At 40.8% G+C, this 14,278-nt stretch overlaps 2 protein-coding genes across 18 annotated transcripts in view; both read right to left on the bottom strand.

Moving 5' to 3' along the window:
* The window catches only part of F5 (coagulation factor V), a 70,389-nt gene extending 67,212 nt beyond the window's left edge, over window positions 1-3,177 (bottom strand). For all 4 annotated transcript variants that reach the window (XM_035722431.1, XM_035722432.1, XM_035722433.1 and 1 more), the window contains exons 1-2: window positions 2,855-3,177; window positions 101-183 (exon numbers count right to left, since the gene is read on the bottom strand). In XM_035722431.1, the coding sequence (XP_035578324.1) occupies window positions 101-183; window positions 2,855-3,012 (241 nt within the window). In that variant the 5' untranslated portion in view covers window positions 3,013-3,177. The remainder of the gene's footprint in view (window positions 1-100; window positions 184-2,854) is intronic.
* Window positions 3,178-5,233: 2,056 nt separating this feature from the next.
* Window positions 5,234-14,278, bottom strand: part of LOC113933162 (selectin P) — a 38,523-nt gene continuing 29,478 nt past the window's right edge. For 9 of the 14 annotated variants that reach the window (XM_027612993.2, XM_027613001.2, XM_027612997.2 and 6 more), the window contains 7 exons: window positions 13,322-13,507; window positions 11,840-12,052; window positions 10,636-10,821; window positions 9,752-9,871; window positions 7,630-7,660; window positions 6,528-6,583; window positions 5,814-5,934 (listed from right to left, as the gene is read on the bottom strand). In XM_027612993.2, coding sequence (XP_027468794.1) covers window positions 6,529-6,583; window positions 7,630-7,660; window positions 9,752-9,871; window positions 10,636-10,821; window positions 11,840-12,052; window positions 13,322-13,507 — 791 coding nt within the window. In that variant the 3' untranslated portion in view covers window positions 5,814-5,934; window position 6,528. Of the gene's footprint in view, window positions 5,935-6,527; window positions 6,584-7,629; window positions 7,661-9,751; window positions 9,872-10,635; window positions 10,822-11,839; window positions 12,053-13,321; window positions 13,508-14,278 lie in introns of all 14 variants that reach the window. The other 5 variants (XM_027612991.2, XM_027612990.2, XM_027612995.2 and 2 more) reach the window with 5 other exon arrangements.

Raw genomic sequence — 14,278 nt, 5'->3', positions numbered from 1 at the left:
TTTCTAAAAAATGTCACCAAATAGATATTTCAGATATCCAGGAATATCAAATTATCATAGAGATTTATCTTTAAAATTAAATAGTGTACTTCAGGCTTACCTGAAATTTTGGATCGTGGTTTTTCTTTCTGAAAATATGGTTCATACTCTCTGTAGACAATTTTCTTAAAGGAAGGATTCGAACTAGAAATCAAATACAGAAATTAATTTGAAAGTCATATATGACATCTACATCTCACATCACAAAACAAATGGATTTCTCATGTCCTCAGATATGTAGTAGGGATAAAAGTATTTTAATTGTATTTCAGAAATGCAAGGTTTTATAAATATGAATAATACTTGGGGTAAATAAAATAATTATTGATCTCTTCAAGAATATTCTGTTGTGGTAACTGTTCTTTCCCAAATTTAGTCTGCCTTATCTAATCCTGTTACTTAGAATCCGTTTTCTAAAAAAGAACCCAAGATCATTGTGTGAACCCAAACTTTATGCTTAGATTTTAAATGACTAAAAACATAACCAAATTCTTTATGAATAAATACATGGGCTATTTTTTTAACTGATGAATCATATACAGATTTAAATTACTGGGGAACATTATAAAGAACCATTGATTTGCTGGACCCTATTTCAGGTTGAGAAGTTGGAGATGACTAATGGAGTTAAAGCCCTGGGCATTCGTACTGAAAACAAACAAACCAAATGAAAAAGGCAAGTCTTGGAAAATCTAAGTCACTTGTCCAGAGGAGAAACAATGGATAAATGGCAGAACCAAGACTCAAAGAGGTGAAACCATTGTATTCATGGTAAAGAATTCACAGAAAGGGAGGCAGGGAGAGTGGGACCCTCGAACTCTAGAGGGGGAAAAATATATGTTTTTATTTTCAATATCTATTACCACATACCTGTAAGTGACTGAACAAGTTTCTTTAGGGAAGTTTCCAAAAACATTTACTTCAGACTTCAGACAAGAATAATAGATATATTCCACCTCTAAAAGGCATTTTCCTGCTAATATTAGATGAAATAAGAGGAAAGATCTTTGCTTTGTGCTAAAATACATTTTGGCAAAGAATGCAGTGCTGTATGTTGATCTCCTTACAGTAAGTATCATTCAGCTGTAGGTGCAAGACACTTAGTACAAGTTCTTAGCTTGAGCAGCCAGATATACAGGTTAGATTTTTCACAAGAAAGTACCAGAGGAAAATGACATGATTTGAGATTCAAAAATATTGACAGTTGGTCTCGGTTGTCATTGTATGTTTTTGGCTCAATAATTGACACTAGAGGCATGACTCTTACCAGAATTCTAGAAACTCAACCACAGGATGGAGGGTTCAGATCAGCAGACACGGTTCCCTTTGGACTCCCCCCCCCATGTGAGTCAGGCTTTTGCCCTCTGTGGTTCTGCTTCCAGTATTCTGCTTGTTATTTTTCAGAGTTAACTACAGAAGAAAGGACAAACTCGCAAGCATAAGCACAGAGTATCTCAGCAAAGAGCAAGCATGTTAATGTCTGCCCATGAGCAAGAGAAATTAATGTTGGAAAGCCTATGATTTTCTTTGGGGTTTTGGCAGTTCCCTAAAGGTGTGGATGTGATCTAGATCATCAACTCGAAAAGACAATATTTAAAATGATTTTTTTAAAAAAGGATTTCTTGCGGGCACCTGGGTGTCTCAGTCAGTTAAGTGTCTGCCTTCAGCTCAGGTCATGATCCCAGGGTCCTGGGATCAAGTCTCACATCAGCTCCCTGCTCAGCGGGGTCTGCTTCTCCCTCTCCTTCTGCTGCTCCCCTTGCTTGTGTTCTCTCTCCCTCTCTCTCTATCTCAAATAAATAAGTAAAATATTTTAAAAACGATTTCTTATTGTTACAAGACCAAGACAGTATATAATGCACTCCAAAATAACCCAGTTACAAAGCAATTCTTTAAGGGGTTTAATGTTATACACTATCAGACTCTTAAAATAATTACATTATTTCTTGGGAGATTGCTTTGGTTTTGTAATCATAAAAGAGGAACTTGTCTTTCACAATCATTTAAGCTGCGATGTTAAGTTAAAAAAAACTGAGTCACATTGAGAGGTTTACTAATAAAAAATATAAAAATATAACTAACTGGAAATAGTGAGTAGGTCATATAATTTGTTTAATTTCTGGGAAGTCTTATTTTTAGCCTTTCCATTAGGAAAAATAATTTGTAGTTCAAAATAAAGTTTTATTATTTAAGCCACCTTTTAGTTACATAGTGACCCTTCCAAACTAGCCAGGGTAGACTATATCCCAGGGACTAAAAATGTGAAAAAAATGAAGAGTCACATGAAGTGGAAGAAAAGGTAAAAGAACAAAAATGTTGCATGTTTATGGACTGATGATGGTTTGAAAGTCATTTGTAAGACTACAACAAAATTATGGCAATTTGGCAATGGGTATTGAACAATCTGCTTAAACAAAGGACGATGTGTACTTTAATTTTAGAAGATGAAGTTATGTGGAGGACAGAATAAATAATATGTACAGAAGTTCTATAAAAATCCTAGGCTACTAAAACTCTGGAATGAGACTTTGCAGGAAGGGCTAATGAGGGGCTTAGTGCCTGGTGCTTTTGAATCAACCAATTTTTAAACCAACAATCAATCACACTAACAAAACTATATTAACAAATTCTTCAAACAGCGTCAAACGGAATATCTAACACACTCTATTATTAGAAACAAAAATAGCAATTTTGTTTAAAAATGAGCGATAAGTTCTTTTTTTTTTAAGCCATGGAATTGCAAAAGGAAAGCTTCCTAAAAAGAAATAGTTTCTCTTCCCTAGAGAAGCCCACCGGGACACCAGACCTGCCTCACCTCAGACTGGTGGGCTCAGGGCGGTAGTTCCAGCTGATGCCCTGAGCAGCCACGTAGAACTGCCTTAGCCGCGCCGCTTCGGCCCCCCAGCTCCCCCAGCCTGCGCAGCTGGCGCCCAGGACCACCAGGACCCAGAGGCGCGGGCAGCCTGGGGCCATGGTTCCTTTCCTGCACCCGGGACCCGGTCCGGCTCACGTCCGCCGCCGGCCGCGCTGCACGCCGCAGGGTTGCTCGGCGTCCCGGCTGCAACGCGCTCCGTGAGGCTGCGGGTGGCGGTGTCCTCCTTCCCTTCTGCTCCCGCGGGTGCCAAGGCTGCAGGAGCCTGGGGCGGTCATCCCCTCCTAGCGCCCTTCCAGGAAGGGGGTTGGCTAGGTCACCGCCCCCATGACAGGAGGTGCGAGGCAGAGCAAGCAGATTCGTGAATGTTTTACCGCAGGTGCAGAAAGGGCAGAGATCAGAGGCTCTCGTAGGAGGCGCAGTGCCCAGGGATTCGCGAGCCACAGGCAAAACTGTTCCTACGCTTGCACCTGCGGAGGCCACTGGGGCAGTAGCCCCTCACCACCCACCGTAAAAACAGCCAGGTTCAAGTTTACATTTGCCAGACCCTCACCTCATGCCTTTAACTGCATCAGTTTCCCTGTATCGGCGAAAGGGGACTGTGCCGTGTTAGGGGCACAGAAACATTGTAATTTCAGGCGAGGAAGCAAGGGGATGAGTACCAGAACGGGGCCTGCAGGCCTGGACCCCTTTACTGATTTCCACCCATGCACCGTTCTGTCTTGATGCGGGCCAGTGGCCACAAAGGCAGCAGAGCGGACTCAGTCCTACTTACCAGCTGTGCTGGCCTGGGTAAGTGACTCAATCTCTTTAGAGCTCAGTTTTGACATCTGTACAAGAGGGTGATAAGAATCTTTTCCCAGATGCAGCTGTCAGGAGGATAAAAGGCTATTGTGAGGTGTCTAATTCCTGGCAGTGGGAGCACAGAGCACGTGTGTATTACTATGATTATGGTTTTCCTGCCTCAGGAGCCCCTTGCGTTTCTTGGAGGATCTGGCTGTTGCACACTGCCTTAAGATCTTATTTTGCTATTGATAGAATATCTGAGAATTACATTGTCTGAAACATCATTATGACTGTCCGAGATTCCCCTAATCTGATTCCTCCCAGCTTCTGGCTTTTTTTTTTTTTTTTTTTTTTTAGATTTTATTTATTTATTTGGCAGAGAGAGCAAGAGCACAAGCAGGGGAAGTGGCAGACAGAGGGAGAAGCAGGCTCCCTGCTGAGCAAGGAGCCCAATGTGGGGCTCGATCCCATGACCTGAGCCAAAGGCAGATGCTTAACCGGCTGAGCCACCAGGTGTCCTCCAAGCTTCTGTCTTAAAGACGGTTCATCTCAATAGATTTGATATGTTGTAATCTGGCATCTCACATGAGGTCTCCATGATGTCAGGCTCCTCCATACTTCACTCCTCCTACACACAGTCCTGTCTGCTCCTACGCTGCTATTACTCTGTCAACTTAGAATATCCATCTCTCCCCCTTTGCTGAACTCTGTTTCAGTTCAGAGTCCTACCTATCTCCTTAATTCTGGACTCAAATGGACTTTTTCCGTTTTATGAACTACAACACTATTCAAGCATGATACTCATATTGAGTGCCCTCTATTACTTTGTACGGGTATCTGTTGTTTCCCCAATTAGATTATAAATTGTTCAAGAGCAGAACAGTGCCTTACTCTTCTATATCTATAATAGCAGTAGTTGAAAGGTGACAAACCATCAGAATTCCCTGGGGGAAGCTTTTACAAATTGTAGATTCTGACTCAGACACAGGGCTGATAACCATTGTCCTTTACTACTCAGCCTAGCGACTGGCACAAGATAAGGAGAGATAAACAGTATATGAGAGAAACTTTTTAAAAAGCCATGCGTCCTTAAATCCCAAATTTACTGCCAAAGTTCTTGCAAAATTGTTGTAACCCTTAGTTAGACTGTTTTTACAATTTTTATTTGCATATTTACCCATGTGTTATTCATTCTTCATGACATGTTTATTGTCTCACATTTCACAGAGACAAGACAACTGTATTGTTTGGCTCTTTTTTTTTTTTTTTTTTTGCATCAGTTCCATTTAACTACTGTGTAACTTTCAACAATCTACATATTAAACATGTGATTTAATAAATAACATCTGTTCTTCCTTATAGGGCATTCAGGTGATGAGGATTTTTTCTGCTTGTCTGATTTTCTGATTTTTTCTTCTTTGATTCTGTTGGGGGGCAGTGATATGGTATATATTTGCTGACTGAATGAAGGGTCAAGTTGTAATTGGACATCGGTAACTGTGCATTACATTGATGGAAACAAAATGACGTACCCAGATCTTATTGAACAAAACATCAAATAATAGAGCATGGCATTTGGGAAGAATCTTTTTAATTGCACATTTGAATTTTGGTCTTGAGGTTCTTTTGGGGAGAGTGACCAGTGGAGGGAAGGTGACATGTGCCTTCCTATCTTGATTCTTGGTCTTCTGCACTCTCTGGTGCCATCCAGAGGCCTCTCTGGAGGCCTTGCAGCCGAGGGTATAATAGGCTTCATAGACAGCAAGCACTGGAGACCCGGGAAGATCTTACAGAAATTCCCTCAAGTCACAGACACCACCTGCCTTCCAACAAAGTAGAGTATGCCTTCCTCCAATCCAAAAATAAAGAAACATTTTTATTTTTCCACAGTCTGGTCTTCTGGTAAGTCAGATGCTTCAGTCTCTGCTTAATTAGTCTTTCAAGAAGGGACAGCTGGGCAAAGCCCACAGACCACTGCAGACATTCAGTCCTGGCTTCTGAGGCTTAAGGAAGAGGTGGAGCAGGAAGGGGTTGTGGGTGGAGAGTTTGGGCTTGTGACACAATCTTTCTGCTCTCATTCAGAACTAATCTACAGGAAACCCCATGTCCTTTTTTAACAAGTATTTCCAGAAAACTGCAGCAAATATGCTACAGTAGAAGTCAAGTCTGGCAGGAAGGCTGATGTTCAAAAATAGGATCCCATGGAGGTTGAGTGAGGAGACCAGCAGGACAGGTTTCTGAAAATGAGACAAAAGAAATGAAAATAATTATATTTTCTTTAAAAGCAAGCAAGCCAGCTAGCTCTCAGCATATCTGTCCCCTGAGGATCAACATAATCTCTTTCTAGATCCAGATATTCTGCCATCTAGGGAGAATACTCAACTACTCACTGAGCTTTGGGGAAGAGAGAAAGCATAAGATTATTTTTGTTTTCTCAGCGAGTCACATAGGGGACTGGCTTCATAAAAGACTATAACATTTTTCCAGTAGTATGACTTCTGGTTATCAAGCAAGACCATGGTGTTGTTAACACCTCCAAGCAGCCATTAATGGGAATGTCATACATCCTGAAATAAGTTATATCTTATTAGAACATTTCTAGCCCGGAGGAAATGGAAATCCTCATATAAACTTACTTTCTATTGTCACTCTACTGACATATCTTGTCCCCTGCTACCAACACAATTTCCTTCAAGGCTTAAAAACTTAATACATGCTTAAAATTTAACTCATGACCATATAATGAAACATCAAGATTTAATATTTGTTCTCTTTTCCCTACTGTTCTATTTCCTTCAGAAATATCTGAAGTTGCCTATAAGCAACTTACCTTAAGGGCTCGGGTCAAATGCAGCATTTGTAAAAACTCCGTATGTTCCTAGGTGGCTAAAGAACAGATATACAAAGATGATTTGCCATATAGTGCTTGGTCCTTGACCACAGTCCAGCACATACTTCCTGCAGAGACCGTGCATTACCACCCCACCCTGAAATTCTGCTTTAAAAGGGATACGAAAATAAATGCCTAAGAGACTTTTGAGATCCCACTTAGCTGCTCTGGGTAATCTGCACTGCACTTACACCCACACAAAGTTATTGTTGATGCTCTAGGTACCTGAATACCTGCTATGCCTCTTCTTAGTGAGAAGAAATCCTTAGAAAATACCCAGTCTTGATATTTGATCATCTGGCAACAGTTTCCCCCAAAGAATGGTAGTACTGCCCCCTATGGGTGTTTTTTAATTTTCATAGTGATCAAGAATTCTACTGACATTTAGTGGGAAAGGGCCAGGGATGCTGGATATCCCAATAGGCACAGGACACAAAAGAATTATCCTACACTCAATACAATTTTAGAATAACTACTCAGTATTCTTATAGGTGAATAATCCCTGAGCCTTGCATTTAACTGCTTTAAATATAAGTAATATATTTTTTGCATCTTTTAGAATACAACTGCCACGTGAGTTGAGGGAAGATTATGACAGGTTTTTCCAACCCTTTACCAGAGCCATTCATCATTTTAAAAAAATCAGTTTGGTGTTGGCAATGCCGCTGATCCTGTTTGAGCCACTGATACAGTAATCCTGACTGTTGGTCTTTGTGGTTGTGAACCAAAAGGTGCAAGCCTCTAATGACCTCATAGCATCCACTAGAGTAGTGCCTCAGCTTTAGCATTTTATTTCTATTATATATCACTTTCCCTTTTATTTCTCTTTTACTTTATAATTAGAGCCCTTACTGATTTTTAAGAATACTATGTGTGGTTAGTATATGTTATCTGTGTATTTTACTTTAGAATTAGTAAAGGGGACATTGCAAAAGATTTGTTGCAGAAAGGGGGCATTATGTATAATCATTCTGACATATTACAGTGAATTAAAAAGTCAAACTAGACAAATTTATTTAATTAAGAAACATGTCTGTCTTACCTTTGAGGGTTCAAGGGGCTTTCCCCATCATCTGGAATAAACAAGAAGACACAAATGATCAGTTGAAAAGAAACAAAAAAACTAGTAGAAGGAGAAAGGTCATCAGTGGTAGGAGTTATTGGGGAAAGTTGGTGTACTGATTTTCAGATGGGTTCATTGTTAGGAGTATATTGAGAACAAGCTCTCTCTGAGAGGTAGAACCTGTGTTAAGTTAAATTAAACATTTGACAGTATGTAATCCAGAGTCTTCTCATCTTTCTTCTCTTCTCATTCAGTGACAACCTCTTCTTTTTCCTCTGGTCCCTGCCTTCAACGTCTTGGCTATTTTTGGTTGTTGTTGATATTCAGATCATTGGTTCTTGAAACCCATTACTTTGGCACTCAAGGCCCCCTATCATTGCAACCTGTGTCACACTCCCCCAGCCACTAATTGGGCAAGTTAATCACATAAAAAAATCCATACCAACATAACAAGGGCTGTTTTCCTTCTCTGGTAACATAGGTGACCAGGGCCTCCTATCTTAATCCAAACAATGGACACCGAGAGTGGAAACTTTAAATATGGCAGCAGGCTTGTCAACCATCCCATGGATAGATAAAAGGAGAAAATCATCTCATGGCTCGATAAATTTAGAAAATATTAGATCAAATGAAGATGAACAAGTATATTTATTACAGGGCATTATTGAGCCTTCAAAGTGATAATGAATGTGCATTTTGAATTTGCAGGACATGTACGCAACATTTTCCTATTATTTGACCACAGAATCTTAGAATATCTCTGATAAAGGTTAAAATCACCTTTGGACAGGTTAAGGAAAAATTCCCCATTCTCACAAATGAGTATTTATTATTAAAGATATTGGAGGATGGGTGGCTGCTCATCCCTCTTCATGGTCTGGAGAGTTCTCTAGCAATGTCTCAAAATTGAAGAATGATCTTGGGGGAAATGCAGGAATAGTGTGATTCCTACATGGTTATGGAGAGTAGGGTCTAGGTGGTTAGGAGCCCTTGCCTCTGCCTTCTGGATTTGGTTAAATAAACACAAATGTTACACGGAAGGATGGTTGTAGCTCTTTAGTTTTTAAGAAGAGTGTTATGCTTTGTCCTTTGTCCTACTAACCCATTCATAAGAGAGTATATGAAGGAATTTTAGAAAGCCAGCCTCAATATAATGGTGGCTCTGTGAATGGAGAGAGCTTAAAACTATGAAACAAGTAGTTCTGCACTTGAGCAGTTAAGAATGGGTGCTGAAAGTCCTCAGATCCACGAGAACTCCATCAGGTATAACAGCCATTCTCAGTTACCTGTATTGGAACATTTGAGCCTTCCTGACCCCTCAGATGCCCCTAGTTACTTTCCATGAGAAATGATGAAGAGACACATTAGCTACGAAAAGAGGTTTCTGAGCTCATGGCTGAGCATCTGGAGCAGAAAGAGAAACAGTTTTAACCCTTAAGAGATGGTTCCCTTCTTATTCTCTTAGGCCAGAGCTCCTTTTTTGATGAACAATCTGGTAAACACAGCTCCCTTATGGAGGGCCTTCCTCCATTAGGTCATGTTCCTGCTTCAGTACTGCATTAGTTCCACACATTTTGAGAGAACGTACAGATGTCCTGGTGTATCACACCAGGTCATGACTAAGCAGCTGCTCTTCACACCTCTAGCTTCATTTCTCGCGTCCTCCAGAAGCACTTGATTTTTGATTCAGAAGCACTAACTACCTAACACCATTGATCAATAAATGATCATCACATAAGAGAATGATGAAGGAGAAGAGCATGACACTTTCCAGTGAATCCTGGTGACAACTACATTTACGTAGACCAGAGGTCCCCAAATGCCAATGCCCCAACTGGCCTCATCAGAATTTGGAGGGGAGGGTTTTGAGGAATTCAGATTTCCACGCCAATCTCAGATTTCCAGGCCAATCCCCCTATACGAGGATCTGTACTTTTATAAAGATGATTCTGATGGGCAGTCAGCTCTCAAGATGACTTCTCTTGGGCTTGTTTTCTTTAAAGACAAATGTTTTCAAACATGAACTACTGACATTGTAGTTTCACGGCTCTTTCCCAAATGACAAGAAAAGAAGAAAAGGAGAAGACTCTTTTCTATTTACCTTTTTGTCTGAAGCGCTTTCTTAGCAGAGCCAGCAATGTCCCACACGTCACCAAACCTATTGTAGAAGCCACTGCTCCACCAAAGTAAGTCAGGGCTTGCTGGATTGTCAACGGCCCTGCTGCAAAACAAACACACATGCAGGGTGTAAGAAGTGTTTTGTGCAAAAGGCCATCATTCTTCCAGAAGGGTCCCAAGGATTGTGAGATGTGAGATCATGCAGGATCATCAAAGGTCCTGGCAGGGGTGAAAACCTGGCAGGAGAGATCTGGAAGCCATAAAACTACAGCAACAGCATGGGAAGAAGGGCCTGATTTTATTCCTAATGCTTAAATATCAAACACAGTGCCCAAAGGTGTCAGGGGAAGGACTTAATAAAGTAAATAAAATAATTGAAGAAGTGGAAGTTTAAGCAAATAATGGTTAATTTTGGGGGAGACCAATCAAAGATTCAGTTATACAACAAAATGTAGTCATGACAAGCTATAGAGAAAACAATGAAAAGTAAAAGGAAGGTGGATGAAATAAACCTTACAAAGAAATGAAGCTTAATTTAAAAAGATCTATGTGTTTTTAGAGGTATGTGGTAAACAAAATTCTTCTGAGATAATGAATTAGGAAGCTGCATGAAATAACCTCCAGTTAAAAATGTTCTCCTTTGACACATCTGAACTCTGATAAAGGAGGGGTGATTGCCTACACAGAGTCACTGAATTTAATTCCCACTGCTCTGTGGAAGGCAAGGATTTATCATGAAACATTTATTAACGCAGGGGAAACCCAGTGATGGAAAGCGAGACCACTGTCAGAAATACACAAAAAAGAAACACTGATTTTGTTACGTTCCTTATCAAAGTGACTTCCAAACCCATATGGAAAATATACCTTGGCAGGCTGGCATGGGAGTTGACCACTGGCCGTTCTCTTGGCATGCTGTTCTTGCTGAACCATTAAGTAACTGGCCCTCTGGACAATGGAAGCTACAGGTTGATCCATAGCTGAAATTTCCCCAGGGGTTGGAGCAGTTCATCATACCTGGCTCAATAACATGCAGCTCAGAGCATTTGACCGCTGCAGAAAAAAAGAATGCAGGAAAAACAGACATGTAGAATGAAGGTAACAGAGATTATGGTTTCATTTGTAACCTGGTTAGCATTGCCAGCAGATGAGGTAGAATGTAAAACATCAGAAAGGAGATGAGCCACTTCTGACATTCATATCAGCTCCTCCAACATTGCACATACTACGATGTCCACTCAGAGAACGTTAGCAAAGAACTAGGAGGGGCACAGAGCAGCATTAGATACCTACTAATGGCTTGATCAATCTTGCCTATAAAAATACTGTTTCAAAATTTCACTTCTCAAAAATATTACTGTTCTAAGTGTTATTATGACTACCATTGGTAAATAGCTGGCATGTCAGCATGTGTTTATTAAAATACTTAATAATTGTTCAGCATAACTGCTTCTGGAAGTTTGAAGGAAATAGAGACTCCCCTCATCAAACTTTCCTTTGGGGAACTTTAGGTTATTGTCCCTAATTTGCAGATAGGAAACTAAAGCTCGGGAAACTAACTCAAATAAATATTATTGAGCAATAGTGACATTTGCAAAGCACTGCTCTGGTCTTCATGGGGAATACAAAGATGGAAGAGACATAGTACTTCATGTATGGGGTGATAGCCCTTCCAGAGGTATCATGCATGGTGTATCTTTTTAGTTAGGTTTCCATTATGAAAATATGGGATGTTTACACTATCACATAATTAATGGAATTGCAACTTGTATTTCACAATTCTTATAGTTGTTTTCATGTTCGCCATGCTTGTTTTTTCACACATTTGGACATTTGCAAATGTTTCCTCCTTTATGTCTTTGAGACCAGGGTGTTCTCTTGTGACATAGCAGGGGGAGAAGTGACATGCCTATGGCACATTACTTCTAACTGGGATTGGTGTAGATTTCATGGGGAGCTGACATGTGAAGTAGTCGTTGGGATTGGATGTGATTTCAACAGGCAGGTACAACCATGAGCGTGGGCGCCAGGTGGAAGATAGCATCAGAACTGCCTGTTCCTTTCACCTTACCTCTGCATGCCGGGGTTCCTGCTGTCCATTGTCCTGAAGGTCTGCATCTGAGAGCACTGTCTCCCATGAGTGTGAATCCAACTTTGCATTCAAAGTAACAAGTGGTATTCAAACCAAAGGTTCCCAGATGATGCCTACAGGACACTGTTCCTTGCTCTGGAGTGATGAGGGCTGGGCATCGAACCTCTGAAGTACGAGCTGATACTATGCCTGCTTGAAAACGTGTTTCCATTTAGAGAGCTCCCAACAAAAGGAGCATAATGAAGTTAAGACTGACATGGAATAACTGCCTTCCACTCTTCTTGTAATAAGGGAGACTCTAGAAATAGCCCCTCAAGGAAGTTAAGGAAAATTGTTAATCTCAGGTATGGAAAACCAGATGAGAAAAAAAAGTACTTAAAAATATCATTGGAGAGGGGCGCCTGGGTGGCTCAGTCAGTTAAGCATCCGACTCTTGATTTCAGTTCAGGTCATGAGATCGAGCCCCATGATGAGCTCCATGCTGGGCGTGGAGCCTGCTTAAGATTCTCTCTCTCCCTCTCCCTCTGCCCATTCTCCCATCCTGCTCATGCACTTTTTTTTTTCATCTCTCTCTCCCTTAAAAAAAAAAAATACCCTTGGAGAGATAATTCTTTAGACCAAAGGAAGAATGGGGGGTGGGGCATGATGTCAATGTTACCAATATTTAAAAACAAAACAAAACAGAAATTTAAGAGTCAGTGCAGAAATGTTAAGAAATTCAGTAGAAAGCAAAATATGCATAGGTCAATTGCTTGCCCTTGCTGGTTTGTTGGGAAGTGGCATTGCCTGCTGGCCGAAGGGCATCATGAAATGTGAGGTGTGCATGATGCCACTGGCTTTGTCACTAACTTTCCATGTAGCAGAAAGATGCTCATTGACCTTTCTAAAACCTCAGTTCCTTGATTTGAGAAATTGGATCAGTGACTCCACCCTTTGTACTCCTCCTGGCAATGAAGCAATGGAGACCATTTAATCAACCCAGTAAAGGTCTCTGAGAAAAAGAGGCCAAAATTATGAAAGAAAGTTTTTGCTTAAGAATCACTATATCTTGGGGCACCTGTGTGGCTCAGTTAAGTGTCTGCCTTCAGCTCAGCTCCAGGGGTCCTGGGATTGAGCTCTGAGTTGGGCTCTCTGCTCAGGGGGAAGCCTGCTTCTCCCTCTTCTTCTGTCCCTCTCCCTACTCATGCTCTCTCTCTCTCTCATAAATAAAATCTTAAAAGAATCAATATATTTTTTATTCACAAAAATAAGAAGTCCTGTCACTCCTTATAAATTTTTAAATCCATAGGCTGTGTTTCCTAGATTCCAATAGATAACCCATTTTAAAATAAGAGAGAGAGCTTTCACAGTAATAATATTATAATGCATACCTGTCACATAGTAAAAGCTTATATAAGTGTTTGCTATTTTTGAAGAAATTTCCGGGAGAAGAGCTGTCTCAGTGAGTGTATACTATTTTACCTTCACAGGTTGGTGGAGGTGCTGTCCATTTTCCAGAAGCTGTGCATTCAACATTATTGGGTCCCTCCAGCTTAAAGCCCTTGTTACAGGAGAAATGACAGGTGGAGCCAACCCTGAATTCCTTATGAGTGTCAGAACAAGCCAGGCTTCCCCACTCTGGAGCAAATAATTCTGGGCACTGGATGGCTGGAGAGTCAAAGAAATTATATTACAATCTAAGTTTATTCAGAAGCCAGGTTTGCACTGAATTCATTCATTCATGTATCCAGCAATTATTTATGGAGCACCTACTATGTCAGGTATTTTGCTAGGCAGCAGGTATTCCACAATAAATAAGATTATTTCCTACAGTGGCAGGGGAAATCATGGTGGGCTCACAGATGAAAGTATAGGTAGAAGTTACAAAAATGAAGAAGTCAAGGATTTAAGCAGTCATACTTGAGAACCCACAATTTCATCCTCTTCTCTATGCACCTCTGCTTCAGAGACCGCACCTCCCATGGCTCTCACTATCCTGTCTGGATGGTGTGGTCCAGGATTCCACTTCTGCCCTTCCTTCTGCCTACAACTACTTCTTCTTAGTCTGCCATCTCCTCAAACTCAACACATCTAAAAATGCAATGACCATCTTCTGTTCTAAACTATTTCCTCCATTTGGATCCCCAGGCTATTTTTTAATACCACAGTTCCCTAGCACAGGAAAGTTGAAAACCTCCTGGTCAAGCTAGATTAGTCCCTGGAAATTCCCTGAACTGACTTCATGTGTACTTGCCTCTGGTTCTTGGCCCATGCTGCCCTGAATTTCTTTCTATTTTCACTGAAAAAAATCCTACCCATCCCATAGGATCTAACTGAACACAGCCTTTGTAGAGCCTCTGCTCATCACTGCAGCCTGAAGGCTTCTCCTCTGAACATATCAGTTTTTTGTTTGAACTCATATGCTGTCTTACCACCTGC

The sequence above is a fragment of the Zalophus californianus genome, chromosome 10 (assembly GCF_009762305.2).
Source record: "Zalophus californianus isolate mZalCal1 chromosome 10, mZalCal1.pri.v2, whole genome shotgun sequence".
NCBI lineage: Eukaryota > Metazoa > Chordata > Mammalia > Carnivora > Otariidae > Zalophus > Zalophus californianus.
Note: the sequence above shows the minus strand (reverse complement) of the source record. Positions and strands in the feature narration are given on the sequence as shown.